The 22,222-nt window shown below is 34.5% G+C and overlaps 1 protein-coding gene across 3 annotated transcripts in view; it reads left to right on the forward strand.

The window, feature by feature from the left end:
• SS18 (SS18 subunit of BAF chromatin remodeling complex) overlaps nucleotides 1–22,222 on the forward strand; it is a 74,802-nt gene that overhangs the window by 34,828 nt on the left and 17,752 nt on the right. The window contains exons 4-8 of one of the 3 annotated variants that reach the window (XM_061169352.1): nucleotides 1,788–1,941; nucleotides 5,702–5,923; nucleotides 18,158–18,325; nucleotides 18,990–19,094; nucleotides 21,957–22,049. In XM_061169352.1, the coding sequence (XP_061025335.1) occupies nucleotides 1,788–1,941; nucleotides 5,702–5,923; nucleotides 18,158–18,325; nucleotides 18,990–19,094; nucleotides 21,957–22,049 (742 nt within the window). The remainder of the gene's footprint in view (nucleotides 1–1,787; nucleotides 1,942–5,701; nucleotides 5,924–18,157; nucleotides 18,326–18,989; nucleotides 19,095–21,956; nucleotides 22,050–22,222) is intronic. The other 2 variants (XM_061169353.1, XM_061169351.1) reach the window with 2 other exon arrangements.

A 22,222-nucleotide genomic window follows, 5' to 3' on the forward strand; every position in this document is an offset into this window, starting at 1 on the left:
CTCTTTGTGTTTCTTCCTCTCTGGAACTTGGTTCTTTAGTTTCCAGCTCTCTGTTAGCCAAAAACTCTGCCTTCTCTCAGTCTAGTAGGACTGCCACTTTCTACTTGGACTCTATTTTCCTGTTATACAGCAAAGTAAAGGAAAAGCCGAGTTGATTATGGGGCTGATTTTCTGTTTTTCCCTTCTTTCAAGAGTTGTATCCCCTCTTGTTCCTCTCTGTGTACATTACTCTTCAGTGCCTTCAAATGGTTTCTACATTTGTCTAGATTTTATAACTTTTATTAGCCAAGAGGGTTGGTTTGGTACAAGCTATTCTATTATGATGGGAACCACGCATACTGATGTTTCATGAATTGAATCACAAGAAAATGAAAAACTGATACCTATTGAGAGTGAGAGCATGAATTTTCAAGAGAAAATCTGGACAAGGATGTAGAAGAAAGGAATTTTATTTTCAAGCAAGAGGGCCAAGTCAGCCATATTGAAGGATGATAAAGGATGATTTAAAGTGAGATACGTGACACTAAGTTGATATTTAGTAAGTTTTTTGAAAACGGAACAAAGTGTTTAAAGAATACAAATTGGATGAAGAATTTAAGATAAGAATTGAAGAGAAAATATTTAATGAGCAATTATTGGATTGGATTTAGTAGTGAAGAAATTATGAGCTTGGCACGAGTGCTATTAGAGTAGTACTTGGTTCATTTTGTAAATGTTAGTGGTTATTAGGTGGTTGGAGATTTGAGTGTTTACTGTGATGTCTAAAGAACAATGTATATCTGGTAAGTATGCCAGGGAGGATTGTGTTCGCAAAATCTGGGTGGTACAGACACAGTAAACATACTGGAGGAAGAGAATGACTGAAGTTCTAGGAATGGACGTTATGTTTAAAACGTAGACAAGTAGAGAAAGAAGGCAGAAATAGATTTGTAAAGAACAGTACTTCCCTATCCTCTTGCAGGATTAAAAAACTGGGGTTTGGAAAGAAACTAACTGTGTGCTTTCTCTACCCAAATATTCCCAAGAAGGGAGCCAGGTGTTATAGAGCACCTTGTATCTGTGTTTTTCCTTTCGCCCTTTTGTGAACTCTCAAGGTTAGTCAGTGATTTTTTTCACACTTGCATTAGGAAATTTGCCAAAGGCATCCTTTTGAGGCAGCTGTCTCTGTACCCTTGGAGGCCATCAGTAATGTTTCCAATCCATAGGAGTAGTCGGCACAAAAATGTTGGGCTGAGCTGAGTCTTTGCAATTTAAAACATTCCCCCTCCAAAACCACTCCCCCTCCTCAAACAGTATAAAATATATCACATTTTGAAGCTTCTGGTCCTTAGTCTTTTGTTACTATATCTTTTCAGGTAAAATTCATCATTAACAGTAAATATATCCAAATATATTAATAATGAAAGGAGACTTAATTTTTAAAACATAATTTAAATAACAATAGTGGGCACATTAGAAATCCTTATATATAAATAAATAAGAATTCTTTTTGTATAGAATGTTATAATTTTTAATTTTCACTGTAAAGTAGAATATACTTGAATCGTGGTGTTCTTATGGTCTAAGGTGGTCGGATGACATATTCATGCTAATATCTTGTGAAGTCTTTGGAGCATATTAAATATGATGTTGATAAGTCCATGATTAAAATGCATTAGAATAAGTTGAAATGCATTTGTGTTTTTGTCCCTATTCAGCTGAATAGTATAGGCAACTGTTATACCATATGCATCTTTAGTATATTAGTCTGACTGTTTTTCTTGTTTTACTAAACTGTCTTCTTTCAGCCACCCACACAGAATATGCCTATGGGTCCTGGAGGGATGAATCAGAGCGGCCCTCCCCCACCTCCACGCTCACACAACATGCCTTCAGATGGAATGGTAGCTGGGGGTCCTCCTGCACCACACATGCAGAACCAGATGAACGGCCAGATGCCTGGTAAGTTTTTCTCCTCTAAGACATTAACACCAGAGTTGCTTAGCAACTGAAACGACGTGGGCGCTCAAGGGATACTAGATTGTTGATGACAAAACTGCTTTGAATGCCCCCGAGTCCAAGCTCTCTTAGAGTTTGTTAGCTACAGAGCTACGTGACCTGTATTCAGTGTTTATCAGGCTGCCCTTGGGCTTTGATGTAGCTGACACACAGCATTCCTCTGATGAACAGAACTGGCTAAATTTAGTCTGTCTGAAACTGTGCAATACAGCTGGCTTTAGAAGCTTTTGGGGGAAAAAAGGCATTGCGCCATGGCTTAAGAATTAAGATCTGTTTATAAAAATGTGTACCATTTCTCTGAGTTTTGTATTTACTTAAAAATTTATTGGTCTCAGCAACAGTATTGCTGGAAAAGACACATGGGGAGAAAAAACAAAACAGGCTCTAAAGTGCACATGTATTTAGTATTTCCTCATTGGTCTTTTGAAACTGAGTATGCATTTTTATGAATACATATGTTTATAGTATAATAGAAATATGGAAATTGATACTGAAGCAAAATTAAAAGCTGAGAAGTGTCAGCTTTCTTATATAATGAACCATTTACTATTTATCCATTTTAAGTTTAGAGCCACTTAAAATATCTTTCAGACCACTGGATGCTTATTTAGTTACCTTTTGCTGGTTTGAATTTTTAATCTGAAAAGTATCAGTGTCTTTAAACTATTTTGTTTTTGTATCATCAGTCACACCCATACCTATAATTCTTGGTGGGGCATATTTTTACTTTCTAAAGACAAAGGTTGTTTTCATTAACAAAAAGAAAGTATTAAACAAATAGCAATAAAGAGAGTAAATTAAAATAACAGAGCAATTTATTTTTAAAATTAGTAATATTAGCATCCTTAGGATAGTGTTGTCTTAACTGATTATGTTGATTGGTAGCATTGGTGTCCAGGGACTATGGGTGTAAAAAATGAAGCAAAAGAGAGCACAGAGCAAAAGAGGCCAGATAGCCTGGCTTATAGGAGATTGATGTGTGATGGGTCATGTAGGAGGGCTGTGGTGTCTTGGTGGCAACCTTCTCTTTCCTGCCAAGGCTTCCATGGTCATGGCCCAGTGGCCCTCCACCATGTGGAGGTAGGAATAAAGAGGTAACTACTTGTCTGGTTGTGGTCAGAAGCAAACTTCTTGCTTAATCCACATCTAGCTCATTAGGACACATTGCTTTTAAAACTGGTGGGGTAGTACTAATGCAGGTTAGCAAGTTAGAGGAGTTTTGTGACTTTTTATGGTGGTACCTTTAATTAGGATTTTGACTCAACTTCTCCAGATAAAATTCAAGCCTAAGGCTGAGGAAGCAAGCGAGCAGCAATATAATTATTGTTAACGTGACATTTTCGTTTTTGTGTAAGGCTGTCTGGAGTGAGATATACTTTTTATGAGCCAGAGATTTTCAACCACTTATGACCTAGATTGTCCAGAATACCGTAGAGCTTCTAAAACAATTTATAGTTAGAGAGTTTACAGTTAGGTGTAGGAGAAATTGGAAGTCCAGTTACTTATATTGTTTTTATTTAATAAGTTTTGTTTAGTATTTAGCCAACCTTTTTATGCACACAAATTTGTAACTAGGCTTTTAATTTCCGATTTTAGTTTTGTTTTTAATATTTTATTTTATAATGTAAGTTGTAGTGCTTCTTATATGCTGTTTGATCTTGGTCGTATATCCTCTTAGTCTTAGGTTCCTTTTAAAAAAAATTTAACTGATTAAAAAAAATTAGATAATATGTATCTATGGCACCAAAATAAAAAAGGTACAAAAAGGCATACAGCCCCTACCTACCCAGACTCTTTGTTCCAGACAGGCATTGGTATCCAGTTATCCTTGAAAAACATATGCATGTATACATCTATTTTCTTTCTTATTTTTTTTTTAAAAACACAAATGGTAGCATACAGTAGATATTACTATATATCATTTTTTTACCTCTTAAAGGTTTCTCTTGGAGACCATGAGTATATAAACATATATTTTGGAGACCACTCGTTATATAAAGAGCTGCCTCATTCCTTTTGGTGACTACAGTACATTCTTTTTTGTGGATGCCTCTAATTTATTTGGACAGTTCCCTTCTGATAGAAATATAGGTTATTTCTAGTCTTTTGGTGTTAAAAATTATGCTCTTGTGACTCTGTAAAATATAAATAAATAAGTAAACAGATAAACTTACAATTTTGCATCCATATACGTACACACACAAAAACTTGTATGTTTATAGGATAAGTTCCCAGAACTGAAATTGCTAGGTTAAAGGTATATGCATTTTATTTTTATTCACTCATTCATTCATTCATTCATTCATTCATTCATTCATTTATGGCTGCGTTGGGTCCTTGTTGCTGCATGCGGGCTTTCTTTAGTTTCGGGGGGCTACTCTTTGTTTTGGTGTGCGGGCTTGTTATTGTGGTGGCTTCTCTTGTTGCGGAGCATGGGCTTTAGGTGCGCGGGCTCAGTAGTTGTGGTGCATGGGCTTAGTTCCTCCGCGGCATGTGGGATCTTCCTGGACCAGGGCTCGAACCCGTGTCCCCTGCATTAGCACCACTTCCCCTGCACTGCGCCACCAGGGAAGCCCTAAAGGTATATGCATTTTAAAATATGGTAGTTATTGCCATATTGGTCTACATAAAAATAGTACTTATTTATACATTTATATTCTCTCAACGAAGTATGAAAGTGCTTCTTCATAATATAATTGGAACAAAACTTTTGATCTTTGCAAATCTAAAAGGTGAAAAATGGATCTCATAGTTTTAATTTGCTTTTTATTATATTAAATAAAGCAAGCAATTTTCTCATGTTTTATGACCCCTTTTGTAGTTTTCGTGTGACGTGATCATTCATATACTTGGCCCTTTTGCTGCTGGTGGTCTTTTACTTGCTTTATATGTTAAGTAAGTAGTTTGGTCTGTGATAGTTCTTGTAAATAATTTTTTCCCAGTTTATCTTTTTATTACTTAATTTTGTTTTGTTGGTCATGTGCAAATGTTTTATTTTTAGGTACTCTACTTTATAACTCTTTTATGGTTCTGGGTTTTTTGGCATACTTAAAAAGGCCCTTACAGTCCAAGATTATTTTTAAAATTCTCCATTTTGAAATACTCTGTTATGATTTCTTTGCTTTTTCTTCTTTTTTAATGTTTAATTTTTTTATTCATCTGGACTTAGTTTTGGTAGAAGGAATGTGTTAGGGACCTAACCTGTATTTTTCCAGATATCTACTCAGTTGTTAAACATCATTTATTTAATTATTTTTTCTTTTGCTCACTGATACTTAATGTCAGCACCATTGTCATTTACCAAATTATGCATTTTGGTCACTTTCAGACTGTGCTCTAGGTTTATTGATCGGTTAATCAGTTCATTTATGTGTTAATACTACATACTTTTAATTCAGCTTTATATGTTTTGGTCTCTTATAAAGCAAGTCCTCCTTCATTACTCTTTTTTTTTTCCAGAATGTTCCTGGCTTTTCAAAAGCAACAATTTCTTAATCTGTAAAATGATAATAATGTCCACCTCACAGTATTTGCTGTCATTCATGTAAAGCATTCACTTTGTTTGCTACTGATTAAATACTCAAGTTATTGTTTGTGCTATTGTTACATTAATGCAAAAAAAATAAATAAGCTTTTTAAGGTACTTTTGTATAGATCATCTGTTTAACTTTCATATTTTGGTTCTGATCACTTTTCTTCAAAGGGCCTAACCATATGCCTATGCAGGGACCTGGACCCAATCAACTGAATATGACAAACAGTTCCATGAATATGCCTTCAAGTAGCCACGGGTCCATGGGAGGTTACAGCCATTCCGTGCCATCGTCCCAGAGCATGCCGGTACAGAACCAGATGACCATGAGTCAAGGGCAGCCGATGGGAAACTATGGCCCCAGACCAAATATGAATATTCAACCAAACCAAGGTAAGTAAGCTTTATAAAATTCTTGACTAGGATGCTCCATTAGCCTTCGAAAATCAAACAAGTTTTTCAGAATGTTAGCTGATTTGCAAAATTACAGGTTTGAAGTGAGGAACGATCATACCCATAGAAAAGGAACATCAAGTTCGAAACCAGCTTAAAATAATTTTTTCCTTTTACATTTAGAAATTAAAATGCTCAATTTAGCTTTTTAAGCTTATTTATTTTTATGTCTTTTGGACAGTTTATTTGAGATTTTATATTTTTGGATTTTTAAGCTAATCAATGAATAACCAAACATTTGGTTAGAGCTAGAAAACTGAGAAAATATAATTTTATCTTTATAAGTACACTCCTTAAAAAACATCTGTTCTGTGGTTCATTTTACTTGTGAAGAATATATTAATTTCTATGAACTTCCCTTGATTTAATGTTTTCTGATGCTGTGTTTCAGCATTAAAGGTAATTTTAACATAATTTGTTATTACAATGTTCAGTGGAGGTGCTGCTGTATTCTTGTATTCTTAGAGCGGTGTGAAGTCTATTAAAGTTTATTACCAGTCTCAGAGAATGAAATTGTTATCATGTTTCTCTTTTAAGTATTCTTGTGAATAATAACTAAAAACCAGTAAGTGGCGCTCTGTTCTGCTAATTGCCTGGGAAAACATTTGGCCTGTTGCCAGCCTAAAGCTATTTCAATTATGAAATGTGGTGAGGTTAAGAGTCTAAGAATTAAATGTATTTGCAATAAAATTTTCTAGATTTTGCTTATGAAAACCACATCACCAACGTACACCCAGAAAAAGGAAGTTAATGTTAATCTGTTGATCATGATTTTTGATGAAATAATATATTGTAATTTTAAAATATTAATACAGATATTTTCTGTAATTTAGATAAAATACACCGGAAACAAAGGGAGATAATAGAACAAATTGTCAATGAATGCAGCTTCACAAAACTGGCACTTGCTCCATTTTTCCCCGCAAAAGTTGTTCAGTGCCCATGGTGGAGTATTTTCTTTTTTTTTTTTTATTCTGTCAATTAAAGTTTCAAAACAACAGCAAGATCCAGTCAGTGCTAGATCAGAAGGGGGTTCAGATGTTTCTCTGTACAGTTTGGTTACCAGGAAAAAGCAGAAAAATTGATAGTGATTCTTTACAGCAACCACCATAGTTATGGTACACTTCTTAGAAACTATAGTTAAGGAAAGGTAGGATGTTCGCAAAAATGGATGTTGCTGCAGCGTGGTTTGATAAGACATCATAAGATCTGAAGAAGAAAAAATAATGCATGCAGCAGTGTGTATGTAGAAAATAGTTAACTGTTTTTGGAGAAAGGACTTGAAGTGTTTATAGGAATTTTTTGTTCAAAACATAGGGACCAACTATTCTTTCTATTTTTTTTAACTAAAATTATTTTTCTTTTATTGAGTTATAATTAACATACAATATTAGTTTCAGGTGTACAACATCATGATTCGATATTTTCACACATTAAGAAATGATCACCACGATAAGTCCAGTTACCAACTGTCATTGAACAAAATTGTTAAATATTATTGACTGTATTCCCTATGTGAAAATTTTTTTAAAAAACCATATTAATGCAAAGGCTAATATAATAAAAACATGTAGACCTACCACACAAAACATGTCATTTCAAAAAGCTGCACAAAAAGTTGGCCCTATTAAATTTACTGATTATATATTACTATGTTCATGGTCATTATAAAAATTTCAACAGTTACTATTTTTTTAGCTTTAAAAGAAAAATGAGTTTATATGACAGTGGCATTGTAATTGGTGCCTACTTTTAGTTGTAGTTTTTTTTTTTTTTTAGTTGTGGTTTTATACATATCTAAGAATTGAGAAAACTGAAATATTTTTTAATTCAGCATTTAGGTTTATTATTTTAGCAGAATATTTCCCTCTAAGTTCTCTTATGAGGACTCCTGCTTTTAGGTGAAAGGTTTAGCAAGTTTTTAATGTTAATCTCTTTCTTAAATTTCTAGGAAAATGTTGTTAATAGTCAATCCAACAGACTTTCCATGTTATTTTCACTGTTATCCAGATAAAGTTCAGTGATGATCATTTTGAACTTCAGGAGTAAGACCTGTGTTCAGAGTGAATCACTGTCTTCTTACGTACTGGATCTACTCACTCGTGTAGAGAGAGCGTCAGCTCCACTGGAATTCAAAAAGCTCCAAAAAGAGAGAAGTTTGCCTCTTTTGTTCACACTGTTTTGTTCTGGTGCCTAGAACAAAACCTGAGGGTAGGCATACAAATCTGTCTCTTAAGTGAATAGGAATTGAAACCAGATGTTATATGATAACCCGGAAAGACAGAGTTAGTGCCTTAAAGATGTTTCTTTAAAAGTCAGATTGGAATAGTAAGGCTTTCTGGACCAACAGTTAATGTTTGATAGAATCAGCATAGTTTTCATTCCCAGGCATTAGTGATTATAGCTTTCCACATTTAACACCATTTTACTTACTTATTCCATATTCAAATATAAGGATTTTCACAAATTGTTATATTTGTGTTAAAGCATGTATTTCACAAGTTCCGGGTATGGTATATAATTCTTCAGACTTGGATCCAAGTCTTGGCCCCATAGATTACCGTGTGTGGGATCTTTGACTAACTTACTCAATTTCTTTAAGTAAGATTAAGTGAGATGATGGCATTTAAAAATCCTAATTCGGTAATTGTATAGTTTACATAAAATCAGTTAGAATAAACAAGGTGTTTTTTTTTTTTTTGTAATAAAAACTCGAGATCAGTTTATTGGCTATTGTCTTTTTTAACCATAAGATCTAATTTATTTCTGGCTTTAATTTTGTTTGAATAGTATTAAGAGAGTTTTGATTCATTTAGCTAATAAGTTGCAAATGATAATGATCTGATATAGAGGCTTGGCATTAGAGTAGTGGGAAATTTTTCTTTCAGTACCTTTATTATTGTAAATATGAAGGGCAAAAAGTATGTATTACCATAGCCAGGACTGTTATATTTACTCTTATTATACAGTGGTTTATTATCTGATCAGAGCTGTACACATCTTTGGGTTAGTAGCTACTGTTATTATCCTCATTCCGTGCATGAGGAAACACATCCTTTGGAAATACAGGCAGGCCTGCTGTTGCGAAGTTCTGCTATGCATGAACTTCTGTTACCACAATTTAGTTAAATAACACCTGTTGCCGAACAACATGCTTCAGAGTTCACTTACCATGGTGTATTAACCGTGAGTAGTTGCATAAAGCACAGACTTGGCTGCTGTCTCCTCAGTCCACAGATCACTGTATTTATGAGTGTCATGATCGATGACCATTCACGTCACTTTCAGATTCTGTCGGTGATTGATCACTGTGCATCCATCAGTTATGCACATAACAGCACGGCATGGAGTTGTGTTGCTTCCTTGGTTCCCAGAGATACATATTATTTTATAAAAATAGATAATTCAAAGAGGGCCTTGGCCAACAAAGATAAAAGGCTAACAAAGAAATGAAAAGTAATACTGCGGGAAATAAATCCAAGTCCTTTGTAAGTAGAATTACAGAAGGAACTGCTGACCTTGGGAATGTTGACACTGCTGCCATTTGAGAGACTGTAGATCTGCATTGCAGGTCCTCAGTGAAGGTGAACTTGCTGATGTAAATGAGGAAACTGGCTGTGATGAAAGAACAAAGATGTCCCAGAGAAAGCAAGACTAGCAAAATATTTTGTATTAAGGAAAGTCTTGGAGACATTTCATAACATTGAAAGCGCAAAGGATAAAACGTTGGAAGTTGATCTGTACTCTTTTTTTAAAATTTATTTATTTTTGGCTGCGTTGGGTCTTCGTTGCTGCACGTGGGCTTTCTCTAGTTGCAGTGGGCAGGGGCTACTCTTCGTTGTGGTGCACAGGCTTCTCATTGCGGTGGCTTCTCTGGTTACGGAGCACAGGCTCTAGGCGCGTGGCCTTCAGTAGTTGCAGCACGTGGGCTCAGTAGTTGTGGCTCACGGGCTCTAGAACTCAGGCTCAGTAGCTGTGGTGTACGGGCTTAGATGTTCTGCAGCATGTGGGATCTTCCTGGACCAGGGATCGAACCCTTGTCCCCTGCATTGGCAGGTGGATTCTTAACCACTGCGCCACCAGGGAAGCCCTGGAAGTTGGTCTATACTTAAAAAGGAATATGCCAATTTGCCAAGCTATAGAAAAGACGCTAGTTCCGAATCATCAGTTACATCATGGCAATCTGGAGCTAGCATCTTTTCGAACTAAAGATGGGAAGATACTAAATCATGTTTGTATACTGATAGGAATGATCCATTGGAGAGAGGGGAATTGATGCTGCAAGAGAGTGAGGAAAGGGACAATTGCAGGAGCAATGTATTTGAGCTGCTGGGAGGAGTTTGAGGTCAAAGTCCCCAAGACTTCCGTCACCTCTGAGTCTAGCCAACTGCAGAGTTACAGGGAACAGTCCCCAAGACTGGCTTCATATCTGACACCAGTTACAAGTCTAGGGTTCCCAAAACTACTCTCAAGTTCAGTGATTTGCTGGAAAGACTCACAGAACTCACTAAAAGTTGTTATACTTAGAGTTATGATTTATTACAGTGAAAGGATACAGATTAACATCAGCCAAGGGAAAAATCCAAAAGACGTATGAATGCAGAGTTTCTTTCCTCATGCAGTCAGGATGCTTTGCTCTCCTGGTCCAGTGTGTGACAGTACACACAGAGTATTGCTAACCAGGGGAATTCACCCGAGCCTCCATCAATGTTCAGAGTTTATATTGGGGCTCCATTATGTAGATTTGATTGATTGATTGATTGATTGATTGATTGATTGATTGCTCACAGTGTCTATCTCAGTCTCCAGTCTCTGGTCCCTCTGGGCATGATCCAAAGCTCCCGCCAACCAGGTTCAGGAGCTTTAGGAATCCTCAGTTTAATAAATTTAGTAAATCTTCAATATAAAAAAGCACTGTGATATTATACTGAATTTCAAGTACAACATAGAATATCTACAAATAAAAGAATTATTTCAAATATTTTATTCCATAGAAATATCATGTGTACCTCCATAGTGGATTTGAATGAGTAAGAATTGTGCATACACTCATCTTTCTTCACTGTTAAAATTGGTAAATCAACATTGGTAATATTGCAAGTTTCTTTTTGTTACAGTTTAGGTATACACAACCACTACATTGTAGTTCAGGTTAGATGCTTTGTTTAAACATTTGATCATTATTCCTATATTGGATGGGTTTTTCAAGATTGTAATCTTTCCCCCACTGATGACATTTTTTTGGTTATAAAATATTTAATATGAAAAATTTGGAAGAGAAGGAAAAGCATAGAGCATAAAATAAAATCACCTGTATAATCTTGCACTCTAAGTTTTACATTACTCCACAGACAGGGTACAGTCCACTTACGGATAGTAAGTAACCTGTACTTGGGCTCTTTGTAGCAACAGTTTGAGTACCTGTAATTACATAATTATTTGTAAATATCTGTTTAATTATTTTTCCCTAGACTCTTCAAGTTCTATGAATTCAGGAACTGTGTCATGTTTTGTTCATGGTTTTATCCTATTTGTTAACTGATAGATGAGCTAGATTTCCTGCTGCTGTAACAAATTAGAAAACTAGCATCCTTGTCTGTTGTATTGTCATCCACTGGCTGTCATTCCACGAATGAACCAAAAAAGGAACCTGTCAGGTACTGTCAGAGAAAACAGATGATTGTCAGTTATACCAAAACCTTTCAGGTTTGGGAGACAGAATCCAGATGAATTTCTATTCAACAGATTATAAACTTAGTTTCATTATGACTCATTCTTAAATATTTTTTATTTTGAAATAATTATAGGTTTACAGGAAGTTGCAGAGGTAATACAGAGAGATCCTGTGTATCCTCCTTGCAGTCATCTTTAAGCCCTGGCAACCACTGTTGCTCTTCTCTCCATTTCTATTATTTTGTCATTTTCAGAATGCTACATAAATGGTATCATGCAGTGTGCAGCCTTTTGAGATTGGCTTTTTTTACTCAGCATGATTAATATTTATTCAACTTGTTGCATGTATCTGTTGTTCCTTCCTTTTTGTTGCTGAGTAGTATTCCATGTTATGGCTGTACCACAGTTTGTTTAACCATTCATCTATTGAGGGACATTTCAGTTTCCAGTTTTTGGCTTTTACAAATAAAGATGCTCTGAACAGTCGTGTACATGCTAATGTTTTTGTTTGGACATTAGTTTTCATTTCTCTGGGATAAATAACCAGGAGTGCTATTGCTGGGTCATATGATAAGTTATATATTCAGTTTTTTTAGAAACTGCCGAAGTGATCACCAAAGTAACTACCATTTTACCATCCCACCAGCAATGTGTGAGAGATCTGCTTTCTCCAAGTCCTTGCCAGCATTTGGTATTGTCAGTTTTTTTCTTTTTTATCTTAGCTGTTCTAAACATGTGTAGTAGACTGCATCTCCTTGTGGTCCTAATTTGCATCTCCCCAATGGCTACTGATACTGAACATCTTTTCATGTGCTTATTTGCCATCTCTATATCCTCTTCAGTGAAATGTCTCTTCGTGTCTTTTGCCCGTTTTCTAGTTGAATTATTTTTTAACTGTCTATCTGCCCATCCATCTACTCATCCATTAATAGCATCTTCTTTTTCAAAATGCATTTCAGAGTAACTTGAAGATATTAGTACACTTTACCCATGAATACTTTAGTCTGCGTATCATTAGAGCTCAACGTTTAAAAATTTTTCTTTTTTCTTTTAATAGTTTTTTCTTTAGGTAATATTTACACGCAATGAAGTGCACCAATCTTAAGTGTATCATTCACTGGGTTTTGACGTATTTGTAACATTTACTCCTTGGGATTCATTTTATAGCTAACATCCTAGGTGTCCTTATGGGATGCAGTTCTAATCCAGTTTAACCATTTTGCATGAACTATAATCTGGCTGCTTTTATGGTAAAAGGGGACAATTGGTTACTTTTTTTGCATTACACCTCTGGCTCAACGTGTGATCCTAAGACTACCGGGATCGGAATCATCTGGGGTAGTTGTTAAAACAAGATTTGTCTGCTCCACCCCATACCTGCCAAATCAGAATCTCTAGGGGTAAATTTTAGAAATTACGTTTTACAAACATTCCAAGTTCATACTTATTTACAGTCCATTCCCTCAGAAGTTTTTTCTAGGCAGGATCATTTCTTCTGTACCTGATGGTCATAACTTTTCAGCTTTCATGCTAAGTGACACAAAGCTATATGTTCTAATATAGCCCATCTCCATGGCTTTCTACTTGGACAAGATAGGACCTTACTTTCACAACAGATTGTCACTTGTGTCCCATAAATCTAGAGCTTTTGGAATGCCTTTCAGTCTACAATAGATGTTTAACAGTGACTTTGTTTTCGAATTAATATTATTGTATAGTATAGTTGAAACTATTAAGAGAAGTTGGCTAAGAAATTGCCTAGCTTTTTACTTTGCTGGATTTATTAAGCCACAACACATCCCTTTCCCAATTTTCAATCACCAGAAAACTGAATACATAATCTAATTCTCAGACTAGTTTGTAGAGATGCCTGTGATTTAGGATTATGCCCTTGAGAATCCAGGACTTCTTAACTCAGCACTATTGACATTTTGAGCCGCATAATTCTTTGTTGTCGGGGCCTGTCCTGTGCCTCGTGAGATATTTAGCAGTATTTCTGTCCTGTACCCACTAGGTGACAGTAGCAACCCCCTACACCACTTGCGACAACCAAAAATGGCTCCAAACTTTACTGAATGTCCCCTGGGGACAAAATCACCCACAGTTGAAAATCACAGCCTTAAGAAATAATTACTGTAAGGAAGTACATGTAAGGATGGTCTGTGCTACTGAAGAAACTAACAATAACAAAAGTTATTGATTGATACTATTATGTTTCAGTACTTTTTAATACTTTCATGAGATTTCTCTAAAAACTTCATGTTATGAAAAGTTTGTCTCTCTTAATGAACTGTTCTTTTTACTAGATAAAATCTATCATGGTTCTAATTCTTCGTTGGTTTCTAGGAAATTCAGCTAAGTGTTGTACTAGTTAACAGTGACTTTACTAAGCTGCTGGGATTTTCTTAGTTACTTGGCTCATGTTCTTTTATCCTTGGTGTTATATCTAAATGTCTTATTATGAACTGCTTAAAACTCTTGATGAGGACAGATGTACGTTTTTGGTAAGTAAAGAATCCTATTCACTTTAAGTGGCTATTTAATAGGTGGGTGAGCTAATTGAATTTACTGGAATACAGGGATTTTTTTTCTTGCAAATAAACCATTAGTAATACATTCAAATGAGAGCTGTAAGTGGTTTAGTTTGAGACTGAATGGTTAAGGAACAAGTAGTAAAATGTGAGCAGTAGATGATGAAATATGAACAAGAAAATAGGCTTGGAGTAGGTATTATCTACGTGGTTTCGTGGTCACTATAACAGAGATAATAGATGAAGTGAAGAAACTTCTTGTATTCTAGGATTTTATTATTAGAGTGATGATGTTACATAGAACTGTTTTCCTGGGAGATATTACATGGGAGAAGTATGATTTGACTTCGAAGAAGAGGTACACATAATGGTTAAGAGCATGGCTTTAGAGTTCTCACCACCGTTTCCTAGCTATGCAACTTTAGGTAAGGTTCTTAATGCTTGTATGCCTTAAGTTTTCTTACTTGTAAAGTGAAGTTGATAACAATACTACATGTTTCATAGGGTTTGAGGAGGATAAATAATAGACATAAAACTCTTAACTTGGGCTTCCCTGGTGGCACAGTGGTTAAGAATCTGCCTGCCAGTGCAGGGGACACGGGTTCGAGCCCTGGTCCGGGAAGATCCCACATGCTGCGGAGCAACTAAGCCCGTGCGCCACAACTACTGAGCCTGCGCTCTAGAGCCCGTGAGCCACAACTACTGAACCCATGTGCCACAACTACTGAAGCCTGCGCACCTAGAGCCCATGCTCCGCAACAAGAAAAAAAAAAAGCTCTTAGCTTAATGCCTGGCCCGTAATAAGTGCTCATTAACTGTTAGCTGTCATTTTTAACCTTCACTTAAAATAATTCATAGATTAATGGCATGATTTACAGAGTTTTAGTGTATTGGTTTGCATCTCAATATATGAATATATATGCATGTATGTATATATTTATATGTATATAGAATTTTAAGAATTATGTAGTTCTAAATTCTTCACAGATTATTTAAAGCTTATTTTTTTTAATTAATTTATTTTATTTTATTTTTGGCTGCGTTGGGTCTCCGTTGCTGTGCAAAGCTTATTGTTATCTTTATAGTTGAGTCTTAAAAAAATTCTTCTTTTTGAACAAGTAACTTGAGACAAAACTACGTATTAACTGTCTCATTGGAGCAAAGAATTCCAGTAATGTAAAATATGGTGATTTGGGACTATTTTACATGTGTTTAAGATATAGGACATTGTTTCCATAGAATATCTGTTAGGGTGTGAAGCTCAAAATGGAAAGAAATAATGTGGTGATGTACATTTGTTACATGTCCTTTTAAAACACTTTTACAAAAGCATATTATAGATAATTAAGACATTAGTAGGATCTTTGTATCACACTTTTTAGTTCATCTTAGCATCAGAATGATTTATGTAAAAGATAAAGAGTAACCTTTAAGCATACAGTAATGTGTGAGGTCACGGTTTGTAGAAAATGATTTTAATAGACTTATTTTATAATCTTCACTCTGTAGCACAAATTTTTAGAACTTATTTTGGGGGTAACCTTTTGAGATTTAGCTCTCTTATTTCCATTAGTATCTCAAGAGATAACATACATTTATTTGCCAGTGTAGCATATTTCATTATCATAAGAAAAATAATATGCTTCCTAAACAATCAGAGTTGAAGTCGTAATTTTTTTTTAATGGATAAGCCTTCAAGGGAAAAGATGAAAAGTACCATGTTTTAGCAGTGCTCTCCTCCTCCATTCTCTGCCGTTTTAGGCTTGATCTTGAATGATGTCAGGGATCCTTAGAGGGAGAGAAGTGACAGAGAATAAAAGAAGGGTGGTAATTGAGCTCTTTGGGATTGGAAGTGCTGACAGTCCCCAAAGATAAAGCACAAGTGGCATGGTCTTTTCTATCTAGGGCTTAAACTAGAATTACTTTTCTCCTTTACAGCAGAGCTTGGAATTTTGTTGTTATTGTATCCTTTTGGATTTTCCCCCAGCTATTGTGTTTTTGCTTTCTTTCTCCTTTATTTTTAATTTTGCTTCCAGTGCATGTTATATGCTTTAATTTTATAGTTATCTTCTGTTAAGACAAGAGGTCTTTAATCAGTGATGGAGAAGAAAGACAAGGCAAAACCTTCATTTACTAAAAATGAATTCTATAAATGGCCAATCATGCTGCCTACTATATTATGAATGCTAGTATTCAGTATTTTATTATATACAAAATACATTTTAAAAATTGTAACCTCAGTTAAAGTAGTTAGTGTTATGGAACTTTTTAAATTGCATAATTTGTTTCTGAACTACTACATTTGCTATAGCTTCAGTAGAGGCAGTGAAGAACAGTAGAATAAATGTGCTTTTGAAATCAAACTTGAGTTTTGCCTGATTCCCAGTTGATATCTATTAGCTTATATGATCTTGATCTTTGGATTCTTTGGCTAAAAACTTGAAAATTAGGATCCTTACCTTTGGTAGTTGTTAGTGATTTACATTAAATAAGTGTGAAAGCGTGTCTGGTAGTGTTAAGTGCATTCTGTGTCAGGTTCTCTTCCCCTCCACTGTCCACTGAGCCACCTTATCCCTACTATTAAGAGTTTATTGTTGAAAAAAAAAGTCACAGAGTAACCTTTGAAAGGTTTATATTTATGACAAAATTAGAAGGAAAAAGGAATTTGAAAAGAAGTAGAAGAACAGAAGAAGGCAAGTAGGAGAAAAAGTTAGCTCTGATAAAATGCTTCTTTAGATAACCAGTTCTTCAAACTGGAAAAGAGTGAGTTCTTTCTGCTTACATTGTTGCTGCTGTTGTAGGTCAGCAACATATTTATAGAGGTGGGCATGTTTTGTTTTGAATTTTTATATAAATAATGAGCTTTTGGCTCATCTGGGCAGTTTTGCCTGTAAAAGTTTTCTAGTTCTTTGCCTTTTGTACTTCTTAAATTTTCCACAAGTCAGTAAAGGGGGGGAGTATGTAGCTATTTAGGCAGTAAACTGGGGGATGACTCATATATACTTCTCAGACAGTAATGGTTATAATGGTAGAATGATGAGCTCCCCATACCATAACTTAGCCTGGTGAACCTCTGAGGAGCTGCTTACATGTTTACATGACAACACAGAACTTGATGGCCATTGTTCATTATATCATGTGATATATTTTTACTGTTGCCAATGTGATACTATAGCAGTGGTAGTTGGGCTGCTTCGATATTACTCACTTTGGAAACCGCATAGTTCTGATTTCTAAGTCTATGGCTTATTGTAGTTCTCTGCCTAGGTGTTTTTGATTGTGTATGTGTGTGTTAGAGCTTATTAAGAAGCATTGTATAGCCTTTTGATTTCAGGAAGACCTTTTTAGTTTATAAATCTTAAAGTTGGAAAAAGGAAAGAAGACCCTTAAATTTTTGTTTTAAAATTGTTTATGAAATTCCACCAATATAAGGAGTATATTTATAAATGTGTTTGTAGTTTCCCTGTCTACCATTATATAATGACTGGGCATTGCAAAAGGAAAAAAAAAATGGATACGCTGAAATTAGATTTCTTTCCGTTAGTTCGACTACTGATTTGCTGTGTGATTTTGTGGTTTACTTTGTTTTGGCATATTTTCTTATGTAGCATAAGGATTCTATCTTTCCTAGAAAAACTGCATAGATAAATACTATATAGTACATAATAAAAAAATATATACATTCAGGATGTTCATATATCGTATCCACTCTGTTTTTTTAGAAATTGTTACAGTATTCCTCCAGTGGAATTCGAATCAGCTACCATGGATTACTTGTTTTCCCTTGTTTGCAGATTATTTTAGGCATGTGAACTGTAGTTCAAAGATTTGTTTTTATTACTTGAAGTCAGTTTATCTTGCAATAAATTATATAGTTTAGGGATTATATGATAAAAGATTTTTGTATTTCTCTTAAGATGTTAAAATTATATGCAAAAAATTACGTGCATAATGTTTTGTCTGTTTTCAGGTCCAATGATGCACCAGCAGCCTCCTTCTCAACAGTACAACATGCCTCAGGGAGGTGGGCAGCATTACCAAGGCCAGCAGCCGCCTATGGGAATGATGGGTCAAGTTAACCAGGGCAACCATATGATGGCACAGAGACAGATTCCTCCCTATAGGCCACCGCAACAGGGTACGATTCCATTTGGAAAGTTTTTAACAGTAGTCGAAAGGCTTTAAATTTTAATGAACTTTTCATACAGGCAAAGTCAGAGCTTTTTGTTTCTTGATTTTTAAAAATCATATTTTATTATTTTTCTTAAAAGGCAGTGGGTATAGCAGGTACAAAGGGTCACAGAAAGTGGACATGAACTTCCTGGTTTATAGCCTTCTTTTACTTACTCTTTTCTGGGAAAAGTTTATGTCAAAATTTTATATCAAAAGCTTACTAATTTACAGCAGAAAATACTGTTTTATTTTTGAGAAGTTACTAAATATATGGTCAGAAACAAACCCTAATTTATTTCAAACTGCTCTAATATCAAAATAAAAAGGAAATTAATTTTCTTCCAGTTTGAATCTCTTTTTAGGAAGTTAATGTTTGTTTTTTTGAGTTGGTATTGTTTGATACTGCATGTATGGTCTTAACATTAATTTTTGTGAAATGTGGTGTATGGTGTTGCTGTGTGTTTATGTATGTGTGTGTATACGAATAGTCAAAAGTATCTGAAATGCCAAAGCATGGGAGGGGAACCTACAGCTGAGAAATCATCTCTCATAACACCAGATTAGACGGAAAGCCTTTGAATGACCTGGAGAACAAATTATTTACATCTTGACTGGTTGTGGTTTTTCAGGCCCACCACAGCAGTACTCAGGCCAGGAAGACTATTATGGGGACCAGTACAGTCATGGTGGACAAGGTCCTCCAGAAGGCATGAACCAGCAATATTACCCTGATGGTAATCTCTCCTAATGTTAACTTTCCCATTTTCTATCCCTGCCCAGTATTAATGTGGGTAGCTACTCAAAACATTCTAATCAGAATGAAGAAACTAACAATGTGTTTCTTCCAAATTTAGAAACACTTCAGTAATCTAAAGCATCAATGGTAGCATTAGTTTATAATCTATTTTAAAGTATATTTTGTTTGTTTATTCCGTATTAGTACCATCAGGAATCATGTTCTGTCATTGGAATCCTTTCTTATATGAAAGAGGATCCTTTTATATTTGGAATTGTTCATTTGAACCAAAGCAAGTGTTACTGATTTACTTTTTTAAATAAAAGCTTTATTGAGGTAATTCATATACCATAAAGTTCACCCACTGGTTTACTTTTATGCATTGTATAAATACGAAGAGAATATAGTTTTGAGTATTCTTCCAAATTTCATCATGTTAGTTAATGTTGCATGTGTCTCAAAGAACAGAACTATGTTTATATACATTAGCATTTGTACTTGAGAAAGATTTTAGAGACTGAATCATATCCATAATATAGCTGTTTATAATAGAGTTAGTAGAATAGAAAGGCATTTGGAAACCAGATTTTAACTTTAGTTATTTAGTTTAATGGTATGTTTATTTTTTAGTGGGAAGGTGGCTTGTGAAAAAGTGGTCAGTAAAAGATGTACTGTGCTTAGTAGTAATACAAGCATACAAGCAGGCTTTCATCATACAGTTCTTTGTTTTCCTGTATGTTTGAAAACTTTATGATACAATGGTGAAGAAAAAATAATACAAACATATAAAATTGATCAAATAGAGGTGGTTAGATTTTTCTTGTTTGGAAGGACTTGCCAAAATCTTCATTTATATTAAGCTCCCTTGATGTATTTAAGGTAAACTACTTAACAGAAAACTTGGGCAAACTAAGAACTTCAAGCTAAAGTGTTGGGACCATTTGAGTAGAAGCTAATGTAAGCTAGCAAGAAGATATAATTTGGTGTATTTAAAAAATAATTTTGTCCACCACTTTTTATCAATGTATAAAGCATAAGTGGTATAAGGACGCTGGTTTTTTCCTGTAAAGATTCTGCTTACACAGGCAGAGCAAACACTCACCTGTAGAATTCTGCACACAAAATATATGTTTGTTAGTGGCAGTGATATGTATGGATAATTCTGGTTAGAAAACAACATTTTTTTTTAATGTTTTACTTGCCCTGAACTATTTAGAATGTTGGGGTTTTTTTTCTTTTTCCTTTCACATGTAGACATTATATTAAGTTTTTTTTTTAATGAAAAACTTTAGTTACATTTATAGACTATAGATATTTTAAAGAAATGAACTCTAGGTTGTTAAATATTATACATTAGGAAGTCTGCTGAAAATAAATGATTGTTTTGTTTAATTTTAAAAATACATTTTAAGTAATTGAGTTGCACTTAACACTGTTATTTTGGTCCTGAGTATTTCCTGAAATGTGAAATTTGTATTGTTATAAATATGAACTTTCTATTCAAAATAGAGATGTTATTTTTGTAAATAGCAGAACTTTAAGGTTGCTATAAATAATTCATTTTATTACATAATGGAATTTTAAAATTTCAGTGGTATCATTTCTGAATAGCTGTGTATTAATATATTTGTCCGACATTTACATAGAGTATTTATTCCATTTATAACAACAATTAATTTTCTTAAACAGCATTGGATATTTTGTTATTATGTTCAGATACTATGTCAATAAATATGTAGATTAGGGGTTGGCAAACTATTTTCTGTAAAGGGCCAGGAAATAAATATTTTCGTTTTTGCAAATCATGTGGTCGTAGTCTAAACTACTGAACTCTTGTGGTAGCATGAAAACAGCTATAGAAAATATGAATGGATATGACTGTGTTCCAGTGAAACTTTCTTTACAAAAACAGGCCACTGGCTGTGTTTAGACTGCAGACCATAGTTTGCCAATCCATAATATAGATATTTATGAGGTGGTTTGGGAACATTGGAATACTAGAGCAATGAGTATTACATTTATTCATAACTATATTCCTCCTTACTTAATTAGGTATTTTTCTAAAATTTAGTTCAGATTTTAGCTAACTGAAAAGTTATTTCCTGCGATTTCTTTGAGCAGCTTAGTTAAAAGGACTAGAGTATTGATTTCATTAAAAGTCTAGTCATCTTGCAGGTGTAAATTTATCGTGCCTTAAAATTAAAGGTGTACTCTAGCACTTAACACAGTATTAATTTTATGAAGGTGTATGTTTATGATACTCTAGAAATATTTTCTAAAGGCTCCTAGAATGGCAGGATTAAGCAATATATTTTTGCATCTGAAAATACTTTGAGATACATATACTTTAAGGAAGTTAAAAGAAAATGTGAAAAATTTGTTTCAGTTTCTTTTAGGGGAAAAAAACTTATGGAGCTCTTTTATATTTTGCATTGTTTTAGCATATGCCGTGGAATTGGCGACCAGCAGAACAGGTGTTTGACAAAATATAATTGCTTCCTTTGTTCGTTCTAATTTAATTCAAGTTATTTACATGTGAAAGTCCTAAATACTTTCATTTTCTTTTTTTTTTTTAATTTGAAGATAAAGTTTTTTTTTCCCTCCTTGATGAGGATTATCAGAGTTAAGACTAAGTGTAATGTTTCTAAAACTGTTTTTTGCTTTAAAAAAATTTGCACGTTATCTCAATATGAAAACAATCAACATTTGGTAAATATTTGGCTAATGCAATTGAAACTATTTTTTATGTATTTCCATTTCTTTTTCTTTTTTTCAATTTTATCTGAAAGTTTAAATATATTTAGGGTTTTCACTCAGTGGCCATTAACGTTTCTTCCTGTCTCTTGTCGAATTGATGTAGGTCATAATGATTACGGTTATCAGCAACCGTCGTATCCTGAACAAGGCTACGATAGGCCTTATGAGGATTCCTCACAACATTACTACGAAGGAGGTATCTATATACCTTCACACACATACACATATATATCCCCTTCTACAGGAACAAAAATTCTTGCATAAGACAACTTCTACCCACGCAAAGCTCTTGTAGAATACTAGTTGCTGGCTGTCTTGAAAGTTGCAGGGAGCCTAGAACAATCAAAATAATTTCCTTACAAATATTTA

The sequence above is a fragment of the Eubalaena glacialis genome, chromosome 15, assembly GCF_028564815.1.
Source record: "Eubalaena glacialis isolate mEubGla1 chromosome 15, mEubGla1.1.hap2.+ XY, whole genome shotgun sequence".
NCBI classification, from domain to species: Eukaryota; Metazoa; Chordata; class Mammalia; order Artiodactyla; family Balaenidae; genus Eubalaena; species Eubalaena glacialis.